The sequence below is a fragment of the Choloepus didactylus genome, chromosome 2 (genome assembly GCF_015220235.1).
Source record: "Choloepus didactylus isolate mChoDid1 chromosome 2, mChoDid1.pri, whole genome shotgun sequence".
NCBI classification, from domain to species: Eukaryota; Metazoa; Chordata; class Mammalia; order Pilosa; family Megalonychidae; genus Choloepus; species Choloepus didactylus.
In genome coordinates, this window is record NC_051308.1 from 233,802,887 (window position 1) to 233,825,388 (window position 22,502).

General features: G+C 33.8%; 1 protein-coding gene across 2 annotated transcripts in view; it reads right to left on the reverse strand.

Moving 5' to 3' along the window:
• Positions 1-22,502, reverse strand: part of SPEN (spen family transcriptional repressor) — an 86,718-nt gene that overhangs the window by 16,329 nt on the left and 47,887 nt on the right. For both annotated transcript variants that reach the window (XM_037828420.1, XM_037828421.1), the window contains 6 exons: positions 9,857-10,017; positions 8,224-8,424; positions 7,338-7,489; positions 2,224-2,349; positions 1,784-1,897; positions 598-711 (listed from right to left, as the gene is read on the reverse strand). In XM_037828420.1, the coding sequence (XP_037684348.1) occupies positions 598-711; positions 1,784-1,897; positions 2,224-2,349; positions 7,338-7,489; positions 8,224-8,424; positions 9,857-10,017 (868 nt within the window). The remainder of the gene's footprint in view (positions 1-597; positions 712-1,783; positions 1,898-2,223; positions 2,350-7,337; positions 7,490-8,223; positions 8,425-9,856; positions 10,018-22,502) is intronic.

Consider the following 22,502-nt stretch of genomic DNA (forward strand, 5'->3'; position numbering starts at 1 on the left):
GAGCCATAGTTAGAACATAAAACAAATATGCACCTGGGCTTTCAAATCATAAGAAGAGATGACACCCATCATCTATCAATACCCTATCATTTTATTTCAGAAACTTATTTCAATCTAATCATTGCAGTTATTGTACAACTCCCTTCAAACTACCACAAAGTACAAGATTTTCAAACAAATACACCAGACAAAAGATCATGCTTCCAGTGGTTACCCACTCTTTAGGAGAGGAGGAAAGAAGAGGAAGAGAGGATCATTCAGGAAGTTTCGAGCTCCTGGGTGTGCCAATGCCCATGGGTTACTGTGAGCTGCAGCACCAAGAGGGTTCACGTGAGCATCGGGTACCCGGAAGCACAGAGAAGCACACTTCTTCGAATGAGAGGATTTTTAGGCACGGTTCTGCAGCTAGGGATTAAAAGCCTGTGACCTTGTTTAGCCTAGTATAATAATTATAACATTCCCCTTTAAAACTGAGGACATGTAATACACGTCCTATAAACCACTCCTCTGGGTTGGCAACCTGCAAAATGCCAGTTATTAAGGGGATGAGATAAATACAATTTTTGTTCTCCTTCTGTTTAAAGTCATTTTGCACACCTTAATTTTATTCCCACCGAGTTTCCTCCCCTTGGTCTCTTTTACAGCTGCTTGTGCATATTCAATTTCATTGTAGAGAACCAGGGCCATGCCTTTTAAGCGGTCAAACACCACCTGAAAAAAACAAAAGAAAACAAAACAAAAACCAAATAAGAACCTCATCTACTGGACTCGCTGTCAGTCCCAACAAAATCCTAAGTTGTAAGACACTGCCAAGGGAGGAAAAAAAAATACACACACACACACACACACACACACACACACACAATTCTAGAAAAATAGGCTTTTCCTGATGATGTATGTTGTAGTGAAAACACTATAAAATGTGCAGGGACTGTTTAGAATTGTGGATATTGTGGCTTGGGGTATATTATATGCCTTTATTATGTTTTTCTGTATTTTAACTTATTTTCCTTGTTGACTGGATACTGTACTGTATTTAATTCTAGTTGTGGCTCACACACCCTTGAAAGGGAGAAGAAAATTTTAGGAATACTGAATCAACAAAGCATTTCAGTGAATTCTGGTTATATAAGTAGTAGTATTGTCTTAAAGCTGCTGGATTTTTATGTATTCTAGGCAATCTTTAAAAATGTCTATTTCTCCACACAACAAAAGCTACATTTACAGAAATGTCAAAGTTATGAAACATACCCACCAGAGTAAATCTGCTTTTAAACAGTTAAAGCTTTACCTTTATTCAGTGGAAGGGGGCCCAGATACCCTTTTCCTGCTAGGATTGTGGGCATGTTACATAACAAATATTGGATAGATGAATCTTCTTTTGCATCAATTTCCTTTTTAAAGTCATCACCTTTTTTTTTAAAAACAAACAAAACCTCACGTCTAACAGCTTATTAGTATGAAGATGACTAATTACATAATTACTGTCTAATTCTAATATAAAATGAAATAATAAGAATCCCTAAGAAACATTCTAATTAACTGTACTATGCAGATTAGTTTAAAAAACTTGGCTGGTTCAAAATAGTTTTTCAAAATACGTATATCATAAGGTAACAGATGCAAATGCCACTATAGACCAAATTTTGGAGAAGAAAATTTTACTCCATGAGCTATTAAAGAAAAGGAAACTGTAGCACTAGAAATTAGGATTGGAAGACAGAAAGCAAAAAAGGGGGGATTAGAAGGAACTTTAAGTCACACACCAAACCCTCCCACGTACCTTTACCACTGGCCCGTATCGACAGAAATGTCGCGTTAAATACTGATCTGACACATTTGAAGAAAGTCCATCTAACCACACACAGTTTGTAGGCATGCTCTTTCCAAAACCCAGCTGAAAATAAAAGACAAAATTTCTATTGGTAAAGTTCCCAATTACTATTCACTATAGAATTCCCAGAAAACTAGTCTTCAGCAGCAATCTCATCAAACCAACATCTCAGGTAGGAACTATCAGGTTACATTCAGATAGAAATCTACAAAAGAGTAATCCTACTGGTTTACTAAGTATTAATTCAGATCACAGTATAATGCAAAAAAAAAAAAAAAAAGTGTACCATATCTATACACACACACCTACACACACCTACAAAAACCCAAACCTTGAAAACCAAAACAAATCATTAATAATAACACAATAACTTATCCAAATTTCTTTACCTTGAGGCGATTATTTCCCAGGTATTCCCCATCCATCTTCTTAATAGCCTTACAAACGCTGGCAATATCACAGTATTGCAAGAATGCATACTGAGGAACTCCATTTACTTTCTTAATATCAATATCCTGAAAAGGACAATTAATATCACTTAGTGATGTGCCAACAAGAAAATGTTGAATAAACCAAGTCCATATGGGAGGCTATTTCTCAAAAAAGTCACATTCCAACAATCATTTTCTTAAGTTAAAATTTTAAGGCTCAAAGCAGCTATAAATTAGTAGTCTAAAAAACTGTAGAGCACAGCATTTGTAGTCACAAACCATGAAATCCTTCCCATGTGAAGCTCTCCGCAGAAGAGCAACTGCATTGCAACTCAAAATTCAAAATTTAAAATTCACAATACCAGATTGTACATTTTGAAGGACTATATGTTACATGAATATATCTCAATAAAATTGCATTCAAAAAATAAATAAAATAAAATCCACAATACCAGTGTTAAGAGAAATTTATGATAATCAAGAAAAGGTGGCCCATATCATGAAAATCTATGAAATAATCCTTGTTAAAAGAGCACAACACTTTACTGTTCAGAATGCATAAAAGCCTGACTCTCCTGTCCTGCCTACTGAAAGAAGGTGGTGAGAAAACCTGGCTTACACGTGAAAGTAGTCCAGAGAAACCAGACACTTGGATGGTGAAACTTCTACTTAAACAATAATGGCCTGGGTCATACATTGTAGAGTAACTATCATGGTTACCTAAGCCTCCTTAAAGGCCACAAACCAGTAATCAAAACTTGAAACAGCCAAGCGAGTAATGCCTTTAAAGAGCTCTTTGATGGGTCTGGAAAAAAGCAATGGTCTATACTCAAAATTGTTCAAAATAATGGTAAACAGAGGCTTCTTTTCAACATCATGTAGAATGAAAAAAGCCCAGGATAACTCCATTTAAGAGAAATGGTCTCCAAAGAATATTGGAGGGTAGACTCACTAAAAACGTTCTTCTGGCAATAGCATAATCTGTTATCAATAGGCCACAGACCATTTTGCCAAAATTTGCTTATTATTAAACAGTGACAGCAAATGATGAGATTATGGTTTTCAAATAGAATACTGACACCTACCCTACTGAGAACTTTAACTCTTAAAGCACAATAATCATTCCATTTTCAGCATGGTAGTGGGAATACATCCATTTGCTCAAATACACCTTTTTACACAACTCCAAAATTTTAAGTAGTAGCTAAATTCAAATAGAAGTAGGTCTAAAAAGTTTCATCAACTCACATACTCAAGAATGCCAAACAGCAAACTGAACAAGAGATCACTGTCTAGAGACAGAAAAAGCTGGAGCCCAGAGATGTAAGTGAACTCAACGTCACCCATCAAGGTAGAAAATACACCTGGAATTAAGCGTGTATCACACTCCCACAAAATTAAAAGAAATTGAAAAATTTAAATAACTAAAAAAGAAAGATGAATGTTTTGTTGATTTATTTCTTTAAATACTTCTTTTTCCACTTCTATCTCCTGCCCCCAGTCCTGAAAAAATATGGTTTAGATCAGCCACAAGTACAAATGAGACTAGTTCATGAGACTAAATTATATAAATATGAGGCTCTTCTGCTTAGAGCAACAGTGTATAAAATGAGGATAGATGGACACAGACACACACACCTGAAAGAACAATAGCTGCTCTTATCCAAAATTACTTATTTAGATATTAAAAATGCCATTTTAACTATTTTTAAGTGTACACTTCAGTAACATTAATTGCATTCACAATGCTATGCTACCATCACCACTATCCACTACGAAGACTTTTTCATGATCCCCAAACAGAAACTATATACCTATTAAGCAATACAACTTCCCATTCCCAAACTGTCCCCAGACTCTGGTAACTTCTATGAATTTGCTTATTCTAGACATTTCATATAATCCAAAACATTTTTCTACTCTCCAAAACCCAAACATAACAGAGCAATTTCTTACTGTTATTAACATACAGAGAGTCCAGGAAAGATACAAGTAGCTTCCCTATTTTTTCAAACACAGAAAAATATATCGTATCTCAAGGGTACAAAGCTGTGACCTAACTATTTTCACAATAAATTGACTCAAGTTTTGAGTAATGGGAAATAGAAAAATCTTTCTATCCCTAAATCTAACTACTTACATAATATAAGAAGTGACTCTATTTAAAACTTCAAAATAAAACTGAACTTCCAGCAAATGACATCTACATTCAACTAATTCTTGAAGACATCATGTTGAGTAAAACAAGCCAGACACAGAAGGACAAATATTATATGATCTCACTGATTTGAAATAATTGGAATAACCAAATTTCATATAGTTAGAATCTAGAAAAAAGTTACCAGGGCCCAGAGTGGGGGAAGGGAATGGGGTGTTAATACTTAAATTCTATAGTTTCTATTTGGGTTCATGGAAATGTTTTGGTAATGGATGGTGATGATGGTAGCACAATACTGTGAACATGATTAACAGCAAAGGATTTTATATTTGAATGTGGATATAAAGGGAAATTTTAGGTTGTATATATGTTACTAGAATAAAAAAATTATAAACAAAACAAAAGAAAACCAAAGGACCATACAACACAGCAAACTCTAATGTGAACCACAGACTACAGTTACATACAATTATAAAAATATTCTTTCATCAATTGTTAACAAATGTACCACACTAAAACAAGGTGTTAATAATACGGTGGAACCTTGAGGACATTATGTTGAGTGAAATAAGCCAGAAACAAAAGGACAAATATTGTCAGGCCTCACTAATATACACTTATTATAGTGAGCAAATGCTGAGAAGTGAATTCGAGAGCATAGGTACTAGGGAATAGAACATGGACAGGGATTGGGCAATCAATGACACAGTAGAGTGGAGTGTGCAACAAGGCTTGTTGTTCATAGGTTGTAAGCTCTTACAGCAATGACATCTATTTCTGACTTTTGACTGTTACTTAAGAGATGTTTATTTGGTACAAAATTTATATTCTCTGTAGCACACTTTCTAACATAACCCATATTATTATAAAACCCATGTTTATTTAAACAACATGGTTGCATGGCACCTTGAATGGGAAGTGAGATCTACTTATTCTGTACAGGTTAATATGATACTCCGATGCACCCCAGAGTACTTTGGGCAGAAAATAAAAAAATATTTGCCACGTCCCCTTGAGGCACTGGGGAAAAATGTGGAAATATTAAACTTCCTCACCTGGGGAACTCCTGATATTCCCACAAGCATTAGGGAATCCCAATTTAACATCAGGCCCTTGATCTTGGAGCTTGCCCTTATGAAACTTATTCTCACAAAGGAGAAGTTAAACCTCCTTATAATTATGCCTAAGAGTCACCCCCAGAGAACCTCTTTTGTTGCAGAGATATGGCCTCCTTCTCTCAGTCAGCTTGGCAAATAAACTCACTACCCTCCCCACTACATGGGATATGACTCCCAGGGGTGTAAGTCTCCCTAGCAATGAGGGACAGGACCCCAGGAATGAGCCTGACCCTGGCATCATGGGATTGAGAATATCATCTTGACCAAAAAGAGGAAAAGAAATGAAACAAAATAAAGTTTCCTTGGCTGAGAGATCTCAGAGTCAAAAAGTCAATCTGGAGTTTATTCTTTCTCATTATACAATTCCTTTTTAGTTTCTAGTGTATTAGAATAGCTAGAAGGAAATACCTGTATCTTTTGAATAGTAATCCAGTAGACGTGATTCTTAATGATAAGTTCGTAACCATATGGCTTTTATAGTGTGACTGTGTAATAGTGAAAACCTGGTGACTGATATTCCGTTTAACCAGTATATGGGCAGATGGGTAATAAAATAATGACAAAAATATATATAAATAATAGGGGGATAAGGTATGGAATGGTTTGAGTGTTTTTTATTTCTTTTTTGTTTGTTTTTATACATTTTTTCTTTATTTTGGAGAAATGAAAATGCTCGAAAATTGTGTGTGATGAATGAACAACTATATAATGATTCTGTGAGCCACTGATTATGTACTTTGGATGGACTATACAGTGTGTGAGTATATCTCAATAAAATTGCATTAAAAAAAAACCTATCAGTATCTACATTAAAATATTTGTAGGTATTTGTTACTCAAGTTTTAGAGCCAGAATTGACTTTTAAATGAAGTGATTAAGTTTGTTACTTATGTATCGGTTTCACTTGTTTCTTTGTTTGTTTTATTTCTGGTTAGTTAATTTACAATCTACCTTGTTCAAAAGAATTTTAAGGAGGCTTAACAATTCCCTTTGTTATAGTGTTACATCCTTTGAACCTCCATTAATTTGTTTTTACTAAATTAACTTTTATTGGACACATCTGTATGAGAGGTGCCTGAGAAAATGGCTCTGACTTCAAACACAATTGACTATTTTTTTAATTAAAAAAATTTTTTTAATTTTTATTGTGTAACAACTTACCTTTCTCTCCTTTGAGCCACTTTCAAGTATATAGTTCAGTGATGTTAATTACATTCACATTGTTGTGCATCATCACCACCATCAATTACCAAAAAAAGATCGTTTTTTTTAAATGTGGCTGTTTATATTCTAGGAATTGGATGACCCTAGAAAACGTCTTCTTAAGTATACTGTTCCTTGTACTTTTAGAAACTATAATAGTCAAATCTATTATTGTGTCTTGAATAAAGACAAAAACTTAAATTTTGATTATAAAAGTATAATATGGACATGATAAAAGAAAAATCTAAAGTGATGAGTGAAGTGTCCTGCTAACCATACCCACTCTTATTCCACTCCCCAGGGATAATCACTGTTAACTGTTTATGTATCCTTCCAGGAATTTTTCTTTCAAATATGAGCATATACATATAAATAATTTAAACATATGTTATATATTTTGAAAAAGGTGGTATATGGGAACTCTGTATTTTCTGCATGAATCTTCTGTAAACCTACAACTTCTCTAATAAAAACAAACAAAAAAACACAGAACAGATGAGAAAAAAAATCATCTATCTAAACGTAATCTGCACTATGCTTTATAGCTTTATGACAAAGATCTAAAACTGTTTTTATTGTAAAATGCAACACACCACAATTTCCCCAAAGCGCTGGAAGATATTGCGAAGGTCATGATAAGTAGTGGTTTTTTCAAGGTTGCCAATAAAGAGCGTTCTTGTTGCTTTGGGGTGAAATTCATCTATCCTTTCATCCAAAGGGCGAAATTCATTTTCACTTTCTGTTTCTGTAAGTGGGATGGGGACAGAATAAGAGAAGAGAGTTTTAATTTGTACTTCAGTATTATGGGAAAAATCTACATTTAAGAAACTAAATCACTGAAATGATGGACTTGAATACTCACAAATTGAAAAATTATAAACAAGTTCAGGAATAGATGCCCCTTGTTAATTCAAAACCAAGAGAAGAATACAAAAGCTGAGGGAACTTGTTGAAAAAATTAACAGTGAAGTAACACTTCGTTTACTCTTGAAATTCTCAATGGGTCCCACCCCTAAGACTTAGGTATTCTTCTCTGTCAGGATGTTTCAAGGTCATGCATGCTAGAATAACAGCTCCCAATTTGTTCTGGGGCAAAATGGAAATAAAAACTGGTCTAACCAGTCTCTCAAATAGATATTAACAAGTATTTTGCTTTCTAATTCAGGATAATTCTGTTGTCATCCCCCTAAGAACTATCTCTTAATCTCAATCAATCCCGCCTCTTAGGAAGCCCTGGACTCAACCAGGGACTAGGCTCTGTAAGACTTAAAAAGAAAGCATTTCTCTTTTATAGAACAATCTAACCAAAACAATGATTTCTACTAAGGTGAACAATAAATATAACCACATTTTAAAAGAGAAGATAATGGACATACGTCAATAAAAAAAAGTTGGAAGGGTGTCAATACTCAGGATTATATACTGCCCTTCATAAGTTGGATACAAATTACACTAAAACTCAGTTTCCTTGCCTCTTACCTGGCCCTATCCATGCTGTTACTTCAATCTGCATGCCAAAGAAAAGTTTTCCTTTTGATGCAGTCAATGCTTTTTCTTGGTCCTCTTGCTGTCGAAAGAATACCAGACCATACCTCTCTTCCGAAGTTCCATGTATTTGCACTGATGTTACCTTTCCAAATTTCTTAAATTCATGGAAAAGTCCATCTTTAAGGCTTGTATCTAAATTCCCAAACAAAAACAAGTTATTTTTTTTTTCTAATTTAGTTACAACTCAATAAGCAAGCTATTAGATCTTTAGCCTGATTTTTTACCTCAGTTTGTTATAGCATTAAAACATTACTTTTCCAAATAAAATAACTCTAAAAAGAGTTTTACAATTCTGAAAATAGACTAGCATTAGATGATATTATTGGTTATTTATTAGGTAAGAATGGTACTGTGGTCATGTAGGAAATGCCCTTATATCTTATAGATACATGCAGAAGTATTTATCTGTAAGTCAATATGCTATGACATAACATCAGAAATTCATTTTAAAATACAAAAAAAAAAAACCCAACAAGAAAAGAAAAATAGAAGATAGATGAAGCAAGTGTGGCAAAATGTGAGTTCATTTTGCTATTCCTTCTATTTTGAGGTATGCTGAAAACTTTCATAATAAATTTTTATACATTTATATATAAGCTTTTTAAAGACTTCAGAAGGAAAGCCAAGCTTTCCCAGAATCTTCTCAATGATACAATTATATGGAAAGTGGCATTTAACATGTTAAACAATTTTAATGCCTTTTACAGAGGAATCATACCATCTAGGGGTCTTGTGTTAATTTGCTTCACTATAAAAACAAAAATTGTATGGAAAGGCAAGCCAATTTTACCTCCTTGTCCATCTCTAATTTACCATACAATCTATGTCAAAAGCTCATCAAAATTCGTCTCAATATCTCTATTCACAAGCTAGTATCTAAGTTTTATAGGCTATTTTAATAAATTTTAAATAATTACAGAAATGTACTTAGCTAAGAAATACTTTAATTGGTTTGATCATCTACGCTTTTAACTGTTTACACACACAATGGAATAACAGTATATTATGATCAACTGCCAATTAAAATTATCAGAAGTAAAAGAGAGACTACTACAGTATAGCTTTTAACTAACTTTTCCATTATTCACTGCTTTTCTCATTTAAAATGTGTATAGTCTGAAATGGGTTTCCTATCATAATTTGATGTCCAAGGTTATTTCACATAATGCAAGACTCCATGCCAACTTAATAAAATTCTTTCTAACCAAAACAGTATTAGTATTTCCAAAATTTCATCATACCAAATCTTCCCAATACTAAAATGTTTAATCCAGAAAGCATATTTAAGTCAACAAAAATACTCAAGACAAACCAGCAGAACCCCATCCTTTCTTATTATACCACCCACTCAGCAATCTTTATATATATCTAACAAGAGTAACAACCTAGAAATTAAATTACATAAAGATATGATAATCATTTGCTTTTTCCTACATGGCATTAAATATTAATGAAACAAAAAGGGAAAACTTGTTTACACTGCAAAGTTTAAAATTCAAGTTGCTCAGTCTATCTCATTCCCCAGAACGGCAGAGAAGAAAAATACATTAGTACCAAATTTTACCTGTAGAGCGTACTGGAAGATTCTGAACCTTGATCCCAAAACTTTTACGTGGCTCATCTTTTTCCAGAGATGAAAGCAACTGGGAAGTGGGTGCCGGAACTGCTGCAGACTGAACTGACCGGGCAGGGGAGTCATCACTTGAACTACTGCTGGAATCGCTGCTGCAGGAGGGCAGAAAGAAACTATTAGTGAAAAGACAAACAGAAAACGGGTACTCACACAAATCTTTTTAAAATTAACACTTTTTTAAAATTAAAATTAATTTTAATAATTAAAAATTATTTAAAAGATAACACCTCTTAGATTTTAATGTATTGGAATAGCTAGATTCCAATTTAAGTTATTTGAAAGACAATACCTCTTAGGCTTTAATGTATTGGAATAGCTAGAAGTAAATACCTGAAACTACCAAACTCTAACCCAGCAGTCTGGACTCCTGAAGACAATTATATAATAATGTAGATTACAAGGGGTGACAGTGTGATTGTGAAGACCTTGTGGATCACACCCCCTTTATCTAGTGTATGGATGAGTGGAGGAATGGGGATAAAAACTAAAGGACAAATGGGGTGGGATGGGGGAATGATTTGGGTGTTCTTTTTTCACTTTCATTTTTTTTCACTTTCATTTTTTATTCTTGTTCTGGTTCTTTCTGATGTAAGAAAAATGTTCAGAGATAGACTGTGGTGATGAACGCATAACTATGTGATCATACTGTGGACAGTTGATTGTATACCATGGATGATTGTATGGTATGTGAATGTATTTCAATAAAACTGAAATAAAAAAAAAATTAATAACTGGCAATAAGAACAGGTTTAAATTTTATGTCTGAGATTTCTGGAACCTTCTTCACATCTATCTCATATTCTACCTTCAGAGGCAGCAGAAGACAGCAAACAATGGACTGAGAATGTGGAAGCAAAAGTAACATTTTTTTACATTAACATGCCACCTAAAGACAAGTGTATTCTGTGTATAATTTGAACAATTTTTCTCAAATGAAATAAGACCAGTGGATGCAATTCACTTAGGGAAATAATAGAATAGTGGATAGAGATTTTGGATTCAGAGAGATCTCATAAATTCAAATCTTGGCACAGACACATAGCATGTGTGCTTGAACAAGTCATTTAACCTCTTGCTAAGACTCAGTTTCATTGCTGTAAAATGGAATAACAATAATATTCACCTCACAGGAGTAAGAATTAAATAAAATAAAATAACCCATAGGTTTACAGAGTTAGGCAATAAATGAAGCATCACTACTTCTGTTGCTATTATTACTGCATGGGTTAATTAATTGTTAGAAGAACATAAATGGAATAATTTATCAGATAATTTTAATTTTAAAAATTTCAAAGGACTAATAAAGAAACATTATATAAGTTACTTGAGTCTTGTTAGTTTAGGCTCTCTGTAGATAATGCGAGAACTGAGAGTTGGTGAAAATGAATGTATTAATCTCTGCAGTTTAATAAAATCCTCAAAGGGGAGACAGTCAATTGAAAGATGAGGAGAAAATGTTACCTACACAGTCAGATTAAGAGAGGGGTACATTTAAGTTCATTATGCCTACAAATTATGTGAGAAGCCAAATTCTCTTCTCTATACTGAACACGGATGACTGTTGTGGTTTTAAGTTGTTTTGGAACATTCTTAAATATTTCAATAAAAACTATTTACTGGTACTGCTGTATTCCTGAAATTTTGCTTCATACCTCCTCCCTATTGTGGAAGACTTATCTTTTAAGCAAATGACTCTGGGGGGTTAATCCACCTTAAGCACACATGCTAAAGGAAAAGAAGACCCATGGTAGTTTTTGTCATTTGTCCTAAGACTTCAGAGCGCATATCCAGGACTAATCCAGCTACATATTAGTGCAGGCCTAGGACCTGAGACCAATTTATTGTTGCTTTTTTAAAACATGAAATAAATACTATAGGTAAATAGGATGTTATAACTAAGAATTTACACAGCATTTTTATTTAGCTCTTATATGCTAAGGCAAAAGGTGAAAACTTCATGAGGTTATTAAAGCTTCCTGCAGTTTGAAACAAAAAGAAATAAGCCTAGGTCAGTAAGAGCCAAAAAGACGTAGCTGAGCTACAAAGATACAAAATTAGTGATAAAAGTCATAAGATAGAAGTATAAGTCATCATAACCAGGCCTCTCATAAATGACTGGGCTTCAGCTTTCCATCCATAAAAAGGAATTTTTTTTCTAGATCATCCGTCAAAAGCAGTGTTACTGATACTGAATAAATTATATCTTGAGTAAGATGCTGTACATTCATTGAAATTCAACTTTAACAAAATTAACCTTCTGTTTTTAGCACAGAAGGTCCATATGCAGGGAACAAATGATTGTTCTACGCATTACGTACTCCACATAAACAAGATTATTCACAAGGCCGCCAGATGACTATAGTATAGAACCAATTATTTGACTTAATAAATTCTAATGAATCCTAATGTAACCATTAAGAAAAATACTTTAATTACAATATTGCCAATATTGTATTATACAGTATAAATACATCAATAGTATAAACACATGAAAACTCCTTAGCAATAGTGGACAAAGAAGTAAACAAACTTGGACAAAAGCAGAATTTCTGGCAACTGAAATAATTTATGAGGCAACAAACAGTGTTTTGTACAATTTTGTATTATAAAAATGAAGAGGGTGTTCAATCAAAGGTAATAATGATTTCAAAAGTATAAAATAGTGATAGAAACTAATTTGTTATAAATGTCGTCATTCTCCTTTTATGAGTCTAGTCCTCTGCTACCACACCAATTTTGAAACAAGATGAAGAATTTAACTGGCAGAATTACTTGTCGAACAATTTGAAGTGGTAGCTAGAAAGAGGAAAAAAGTTTTTAAATGTATTATGAAATGAAAAAATAATACAAGTTTTGAATTCACATTTTGATATGCCAAGTTAAACTGCAAGGTACATCTCTGGTATAGTATATTAAAATGTACTATGGATTTAAACATCCTGAATCAAAATGAGGGCACAAATTAAGACTCCCAAACACTTTTCAGCCCTGTTAAACTGACAAGAGGAAAGCCTAAATGTCCAGAACATTTGAATCAATTTTACTTAAAAATTTACTTTCATAATTTTATTAAAACTGAAAAATCACAATCGTTCATTAAACCACATGATATATAGTATTTAGTTGTTTCTTAAAAGCCAAAAGTGGTTAAAATCAGAAGCTATTCCAATCTAAGTTGTCTTAAAGAAATAGTAGTAAAAGTATACTGACTAATAGTTTTAAGAGAATGGATTTCAAGATTTCCATAATAGAGAAATACATGAATAAGCAACTGATTAAATAACAATTCTTGATAAGCAAACAGAATATGGATGCCAGCATTATCTTAATCCAAAACATGGTGTTAAATAATCAATCATCCTTGTTTCTGCAGTGAGCATTTGACTCTTAACACTAAAATGTCAAGACACTGGGTATACTTTTCTTAAGATGCCTGATGGCCAAATCTGTTCACGGAAGAGTGACATCCAGTAACTGACTTCTACATTCTGAGTCCCTGTTTTATCTGTAAACTTTTGATTATGGTAAATATGCATGCATGTTGGTTTTTATAAGCTGGAAGATTAAAAAGCACTTAACCGAAGTAAGTAACAGAAACTGTGGAACTGTAATACATAACATTCTTTGAAATTTGCTCTCCAACTACTTGTTAAATTCATACTTTGAAAGTTATCACTGTTACGTATATATGCTAAATTTCACAATAAAAATATTTTTAAAAAAGCACTTAACCAAATTAAATTTGGAAACAACAATCTGACATAAATGCAGATTAGAAAAATAACTACAAAACACTGCAATTAAAACAGAGGGCCTGTTTGTTAAAAGCAGACATAATCACAAGTGAAAATTTTTCAACGACCTTCCTTTCCATCAGGTAGCTAATCATTTTTTCTCTAAATAATCAATATATGATTGGGTCAAGAGCACTGTCATTGGTGCTTCCTTTAGATAAGGAAAAAAAATCACCTCATTTCCGTGTAGTCTTTGAATGGAATGTACCACCACAGCAGGCAAATCCCTTCTGTATTCTGTTTTTCACGAGTCCAAATTTTCAACACAATCATACATTTTTTGTGCAGCAGTTAACTCTAAGTGTGGTTTGAGGACCTCTAAAAACATCTACAAGGTCCTCTCTATTTCAATTACGTATCTGTGTGAGGCTGAATTTTCATTACATACTTCAACCAAAACAACATATAATCTCAGTTTCAATGCAGAAGTAGATACGAAAGTCTAGGTGTCTTTTATTAAACCAGACACTAAAGAGATTTGAAGAAAAAGGTAAAACAATGCCATTCTTCTAATTTTTTTTATTTTAGAAAATATGTTAAATGAATTAAAAATTTGTTAATTAAAGGTGTTAATTTCTAATATGGTAAATATCAATAGGATATTACACACAATCAACAAAACAGGTAGCAAATACTCGGTATGACCTAGTAAGAAAGTAATTTTGCCCCTCTAAACTTCAATTTCCCTATCAGGTTAATGGACCTCGTGACCTTCAAAATCCCTTCAGGCTCTAAGATTCTACGACTGTGCCAATCTTCAATCTCTGGTGGCTCCCAAACGTCTTCAGGATAAAGCCACATTCCTTGACAAAGTAGCCATGGCTCTTTACAACTTGGTCTCAAACTAATTTCTTAGCCCTTCTCGCAACTCCCCAACCTCACCCACCAATGATCTATCCACATCAGGGTACTGGACCAGCTTCTAGTCACAGAGACCTTTGTTTCTTATGAGTGCTTGGTTATATTACTTCCTCTCTAATCCTTAATTTTCTTGCATGTAAATGGTAATAATACCCATTTCTTGTGAGGGACTGCTGTGAGGACTTAATGAGTTTGTGAGTATAGAGTGCTTTTCTCTCTGCCCAGCATATAGCAAACATGAGAGCTCTTGTCCATATCCATTCCTGTTGAAGGCACCATCCCTTCCCTCCTTGCCTGCCTTCAAAAGGATTAGTTCAACACTAACCTGGTCGGTAGCTATTCCTGTCATCCCTAACCCACCCTATAGAAATGACTCCTTAACTGTGTGCCACTAGGACTCTTTTACTACATCTATCTCAAATCTTATCATTCTCTCATAACCACTCATGTACCTGCCTGCTTTAAAATCCAATGCTAGATTCCTCTTTGTAAATACAGACCCTAGTTTTAGTGCCAAATATGAATGGATATGCCTCAAATAAATTATTGATTTAAACTGTGTAAGTTATCGGGTTTAATGCCTAGGAAAACACAGCAAGCTCACTAAAAGGATGGCACTGAATAAACTCATTATCTAAGAGTGAAACGGAAATTTCTGATAAAATATTGCTTGGTTGCAAACTGCAAAGTTTTATTTTTCCTGTGTGATATTTCATTAAATAGTCAAGAAAAATAATAGCTGTTCTAACCAGGTTCTAGGAATTAACTGGCATATTAATAACCTGACAGAAAAATCACTTATCTGTAAAAACAAAAGTACTCCATGGATCCTGTTATCTAGAACTCTGTGGAAGATGATTTTTAGAAGTAAACATTTTCTGGGATAAAGGCAGAAGCACACATTTAAAATACACACACAAAAAAACGTTTTAAATGTCTAACAAACTCCAGAGTCTTTGAATTTGCTATTTTATTACATTCACAAATCCTATAGTTGTGAATACCTACCTACATCAGTGGTTCTCAATGGAGGACAATTTTGCCCCCCAGGGGACATTAGGCAATATCTGGAGACATTTTGGGTTGTCACAAGGGGGGAGGGTGGGTTACTGCTGACATCTAGTGGGTAGAGGCCAAGGATGCTGTTAAACACCCTACAATGCACAAGACAGCCCCCTACAATAAAGTATTATCTGACCCCAAATGTAAATAGTGCCAAGGATGAGAAACTCTGGCCTGCATAATTTCTTTGACTGCTTTCCCTTATTTTGAAAGTCCCATATGTTAATTTTAAACTGCAATCCAAACATGGGATCCTTAAAGTGACTTATTCCTTATTACTAACATATCACTTTGCAAAAATCTTCAAATAACTCCCAGAATTACAGAAAATAATTTTTTTAAAAACAGGTCAACTTCCAAAAACTAAGACTACTAAAGGGTATGCTGGGCTGGCATCCGAAAAAACCTGGTGTCACTGGAATTTGGAAAACAGGTGGTAAAAAAAGGAAACTGCAAACAGCTTTTTGCAATTTCTCTTTACCATATCAATACCAAGGGCAAAGCACTTTTAGACAAAAGTATTTTATAATTTTTAAACAAATAATAGGTGAAATATATAATATTTGTACCTCTTCTCCAGTAAGGTTTTACACTAATAAAAACTATTCTGTTCACATTAAAATAGCTTTCTTAGCTCAACAGCTTTCTTTACTCTCAACCTAGGGATTTAAGGCAGTAGTTTACTATCACAATTAGATTTTCCCTACACCAAAGTTCCATATTCAGAGAAATTAGCAAACTTCTATTTTGCATATAGAGCTAAATATTTTGCTTTGTAATTTTAAGACATTTTTTAATTTGCCTTAAAAATCAATGATTATAAGAAGATACAAAGTGAGTGGTTCTTCGCTTTGTTTCTTAGAAAAAGATGAAAGACTCCAAACCAGTCAATGTAACAGTCTACATACCTGCTGCTTTTTGTCAATAAGACTCTGCTGAATCAAGGGCTCTTACAACCTGTCTTACCTGAGTGAAGTCTTTAAAAATAAGGAAAATTACAATTTCCTTAGAAATGAATTCAGAAAAAACGGGTCTGCTGTAACTGCTGATTTTGCAGCTATTACAAAAGAAATGGGGAAAGCACTGTAGGACTCAACTGCATAAATGATAAATTAAGTCCTTCAGCACCAAAGTTAAAAGAAAAGTTATCTACATTCTTTAAAGCTAGATAGAATATTTATCATTATCATTGAGAAAAACTGTGTTGATATATCAAAGAGCAGAAAAGCATCTTGATGGAACCAATATTTTAACTTCAATTTTGTTTAGGTCCAATAAATTTCTTCTAGCAATTAAAACTACAAGCATTTCTTATAGGAAAAGATCCGATAAGCAAAAGAGATTAACTGAATTAGCAGAATGAACTGGCAAAAAAAGAGAGCTTTCTCTTATTAGCTAAAGCTAGAGGCAGAAGCAAAGAGAATCATAATCCACCAGCAGTAATTTTTCTTCTTACCACAATCAGGTTTTATTGTTGATATAAAAAATTAACAACAATTTACTTCCTAAGGATTTCTGCATATAGCAGAAATTCTAGGTCTCGGTAATTAGCTGTTCTTAAATTCTCCCAAACTGGTTACTATCTAAACTTCAAGTCTGAGTATTTATAAATATTAGGCATGTCTAAACAGGTATTTACTCCAACTTATAGGCCAGTAAAGACCAACTTACATAGGTTTATTGTACATTGTTTAAAAAAAAAGCGGTAGTAAAATCAAACACACTGATCAAAAATAATTGGTTTTATTTCTCTTGCTACTCTGAAATCTAGTATTTTACATACAGGAGGAAAAAAGAAAACAAAATCTTTCACTAAAACACTACTTTTTAAAAAGTACCCCAATTGACAGAAAACGCTATTCAAAACTGAGCTTAAATATGATATGTGGTTAGCTTGCTCTCAAAAAATAACTCTTTAGGATACAGTTATAGCTGCAGTAAATATTTTTAAGCTTATTGCTGTCTTTGCATACAGGGGGTTAAAAAAGAATATATAATCCATAGGATGATCTGCTAGATAATCAAAGCTTACAAAAAATATTGAGGCTTTAGCCTTACACATTTTGGCATTAAAAATCTAATATGGTGGTTTCAAATCCTATGATTGTACTAACAATAGCGGAAATGAAGATACAGTGATGATGGTAGCACATCGTGAACATAATTAACAGCATTGATTATATATTTGAATGTGGTTAAAAGGGGAAATTTTAGATTGTATATATGTTACTAGAACTAAAATTTTAAAAATAAAAAGTTTAAAAAATGAAAAGATGTATGTTCTTGTTACTCTATTACTAAGAATTATATGACTTATTTTCTAGTGGACTTTACTGAGCTCTAAAACTCCCTAGTTAACTTTAAGAATTATATGATGAACTAGCAGAGATACAGCCACAAAGTGCTTCTTACCATCTTATGTTCAGATTCTTTTGGTGAGACAGATGTGATCAGATTCTGTTACAGACATATATTAAGTACAAAATCCACAGTGGATAAAATGAAAACATTAATTTTTCTTCATATTCTCACTGTGTCCAAAACAACTTGGAATTTAAACTAAAAGTACTCTAGGGCCAAAAAACCTGAGCATACAAAGTCATTACATTCTTGGCAATGCCTTAAGACTCAGAAAACTCACCATTCAAGTAAACCGAAGCAAAAAGCACTAAACATGCCAAAAGTAAACAAACATCCTTGAAAGTAATAATCAGTTATAACATGTCTGCCTAAGGAAGAAGAAATCCTTTTGCATGGCAGCAAAGTCTTTAGAACATCTAAAGAACACCTTATTCAAGGGACAAACTGGTGGGAAAATCCAAACTATGGCATAGCAGGATTTTCTCATTCCCTTAACCACATGGTTTATAAAATCAGATATATTTCTTGTATGAACAATTAAAATGTTTCAAAAGGCATAATAAAACAAGATATCATACAGATTAAGTGAAAATGAACTAACAATTTAGTGTTTTTTATTCCAAATGGTTACATAGAACTGCTATAGCCCTTACTAAACCCACAGGTAAATTTGAAATTTGAGGTTTTGCCTTTTTTGAATTTTATTTTGGTCCTAATTATATCTCTTTCCTATCCAAAATAAAAAAGTTTGCTATTTTCTACTTCTGAATTATTAGAACAATTCAAGGCACAAGGGGTTAGAAGGGTACCTAAAATACCCACAAGGAAGGTTAAGCCATTTATTGTTTTGGTGTACTTGCTAAAAGTTCCCTTCTTATATTTAGAGTTCCTTTCACTCACTTAAATGAATTTAGGAATCAGCGTTTTTTTATTTGTGACTACAAATTACTCCGTAAGTAATCCCAGACTAGTCTGATCTGCTTAAACATAACTTCTTAGCAGACTCTTCCAGGTAGACACAAAGCTACAGTCAAAATGGCTCCAACCACATTCATTCAACATGCATTCAGGAGGGTCGGCAGCCTGCCACCTCCACCAATGAAAGTAAAGTAGCATTCAAAGGATCTCAAGACTCCCAGTTTTGATTACATAAATCATGTCTAGAAGCAATGCGGATGTCTATTAAATGAGAGCCATGTTCTAATTTCAACATCAGAATTCCACTGTATGTTAATATATACATTTCAAATTGTTATCAAAGAGTATTTTAGACATCACTTAAAAATTACCTTCAGAATTAAGATTCTTTTAAATTAAAAAAAAGAAAAAAATTGCCCTGGTTAAGATGATTTAGTCTCCTTGGTGAATTAAACTAATCTGGGTGGGGGGGAGGGACTTAGATACAGTTTTTTTTCAATGAGCCATTCCCTTGGACACCCTGGAAACCACTATGCATTTTAGACTAAGCAACAACAAATTTTTTATAGATGGAATCTGGAAGTAGTTTAGTTTATATTTTAGGCCTACGATTCCCCAAGAGCCTTTTCATTAATCCATAAATTCAAAGAGAATAGAAGGATCTTGGGAATTTCAAATCAAAAAATGGATTCTGCTTTTTTAAACAAAATGAAAAGCATATAAATTGGATGCCCAAGTTACTTTGTGATATTATATACAGCTTGATAGAGCTTGCTTGTAGAACGGTGCTATCCAATAGAAATGTAATACAAGCCATAAATGCAATTCTGAATTTAAGTGGCCACATTCAAAAAGTAAAAATAAACAGGTGAAAGTAATTTTAACAATATACTTATTTAACCCAGTATACTCAAAATGTTATCATTTCAACCTGTAGTTGATATGAGTTATTAATTTATTTACTAAGTTTTTAAAATTCAGTGTACATATTTTTTTAAACAATTCTACTGAGACATAATTTCATACCATAAAATTTACCTGTTTAAAAGTGTACAATTAGGTCAGAGAAGTGAACACAAATGTTTGACCTGACAGTGTTGGCTTTCAAGATGGAAGAAGAAGAGGCCATGAGCCCAAAAGTAAAGTTGATATCCAGAAGGTGGAAAAAGGTAAGGAAAGAAATTCTCCCTAGAGCCCCCAAAAAGGAACTCGGTCCTGACAACACCTTGATTACAGCCCAATGAAAACCCAGTTGAACTTCTGAACTACGAAAGTGTAAGATAATAAATCTGTGTTGTTTTAAGCCTCCCCCTCTCCCCACCAAAAAAGTGTACAATTAATGGTTTTTCAGTATATTTACTGAGTTGTACAACTATCACCATAACTTAATTTTAGAACATTTTCATCACCCCACAAGAAATTTCTTACATATTACCAGTTACTCCCCCACTGTCTTTCACCCCCAGTCCTAGGCAACCAGGAATCTACTTTCTGTCTCTATATAGTCACCTATTTTGGACATTTCACAGAAATGAAAACATACAATATGTGGTCTTTTGGAACTGGCTTCTTTCACTTAACTTGTTTTTGAGGTCCATCCATTTTGCAGCATGGATAAGTCTGGTGCAGACACACGACACATTTCAACTGTTCAACAGCCACATATGGCTAGTGGTTACAATATTGGACAATGTAGCACTAGAACCAAAAGCTTACCCAATAAACAAGTATATCATTCTTTAAATAAGAGAGCATGTTAAGTGACCACAGACATAGGGGACTGGTGGTTTGATGGGTTGAGCCCTCTACCATAAGTTTTACCCTTGGGAAGACGGTTGCTGCAAAGGAGAGGCTAGGCCTCCCTGTATTTGTGCCTAAGAGTCTCCTCCTGAATGCCTCTTTGTTGCTCAGATGTGGCCCTCTCTCTCTGGCTAAGCCAACTTGAAAGGTGAAATCACTGCCCTCCCCCCTACGTGGGATCAGACACCCAGGGAAGTGAATCTCCCTGGCAACGTGGAATATGACTCCCGGGGAGGAATGTAGACCCGGCATCGTGGGATGGAGAACATCTTCTTGACCAAAAGGGGGATGTGAAAGGAAATGAAATAAGCTTCAGTGGCAGAGAGATTCCAAAACGAGCCGAGAGATCACTCTGGTGGGCACTCTTACGCACACTTTAGACAACCTTTTTTAGGTTCTAAAGAATTGGGGTAGCTGGTGGTGGATACCTGAAACTATTAAACTACAACCCAGAACCCATGAATCTCGAAGACAGTTGTATAAAAATGTAGCTTATGAGGGGTGACAGTGGGATTGGGAATGCCATAAGGACCAAACTCCACTTTGTCTAGTTTATGGATGGATGTGTAGAAAAGTAGGGGAAGCAAACAAACAGACAAAGGTACCTAGTGTTCTTTTTTACTTCAATTGCTCTTTTTCACTCTAATTATTATTCTTGTTATTTTTGTGTGTGTGCTAATGAAGGTGTCAGGGATTGATTTAGGTGATGAATGTACAACTATGTAATGGTACTGTAAACAATCGAAAGTACAATTTGTTTTGTATGACTGCGTGGTATGTGAATATATCTCAATAAAATGATGATTAAAAAAAAAAAAAAAAAAAAAAGAGAGCATGTTAAGGCCATTACAACTCTTCTGCAACAATACTTCTCTTAAGCACAGCCCAGAATGCGTTTGGGGAGGTGGTGGTAGCTGCGGGGGGCTTAATAAACGTCACTCATGGGAAGTAACACTTAGAAGTTTAGCACACCTAAAAATAATTGTTGCAGCATAAAAACTATTAAGAAACATTAATGTCAGAATTCCAAGCAGCTCTGACAAGTGAGCAAAATGATTCCTTAAAGGACAAATTTCCACTTTAAAAACAAAAAGGGACAGAATTTAAAAAGTGGAACACAGATTCAGGGTGCTTATCACTTCAAACTTTTAAAAACTATTTTTGTTGGTGATTGATTAAAATAATAATAATAATAAACAACCCAACCCTTGTTCAGTGCAAAGTGAATTATATCAACAATTCAGGCAAGTAAAAAAAAAAAACTGTTTTCAATTTTATGGCATTAAGAAAAAGTCAAATGGTTATTAACTTAGACAAATTCTAAAAATGTCCAGCCCTGCTTTACTGAACTATATATAATGTTCTACCTACTAAGAATGTTTTACTACCCTCATCTTGGCATGTATTTCTATTTCTTCCTCTTCTATAACCCAAGAAAAGTTTTTAGACTAGAGTTTCAGATTCTTAAGAGAACCTGAACTCTATTGTGCAAAATAAATTTTAAATATATTTCACTTACTATTTTGTCTACTTATTTGTTGTGCAGCAGTAAACTCTAGTAACATTTAGCTTCATGAATGACTAACAAATAAATCGAGGGCACTCTTTCCATTTTCATTTTCTCACAGAAGCAACACAAAGCTATTAGACAAAGGAAATCACTTAGTTCTCTGTACTCTAAAGTCACACATCTTTTTTTAAAATATCAGTGGGGAGGATGCTTGTAATGCAATCTTGGCTAATTCTGAACTTCAAGAAATGGTATTAGTGATTAATATTTA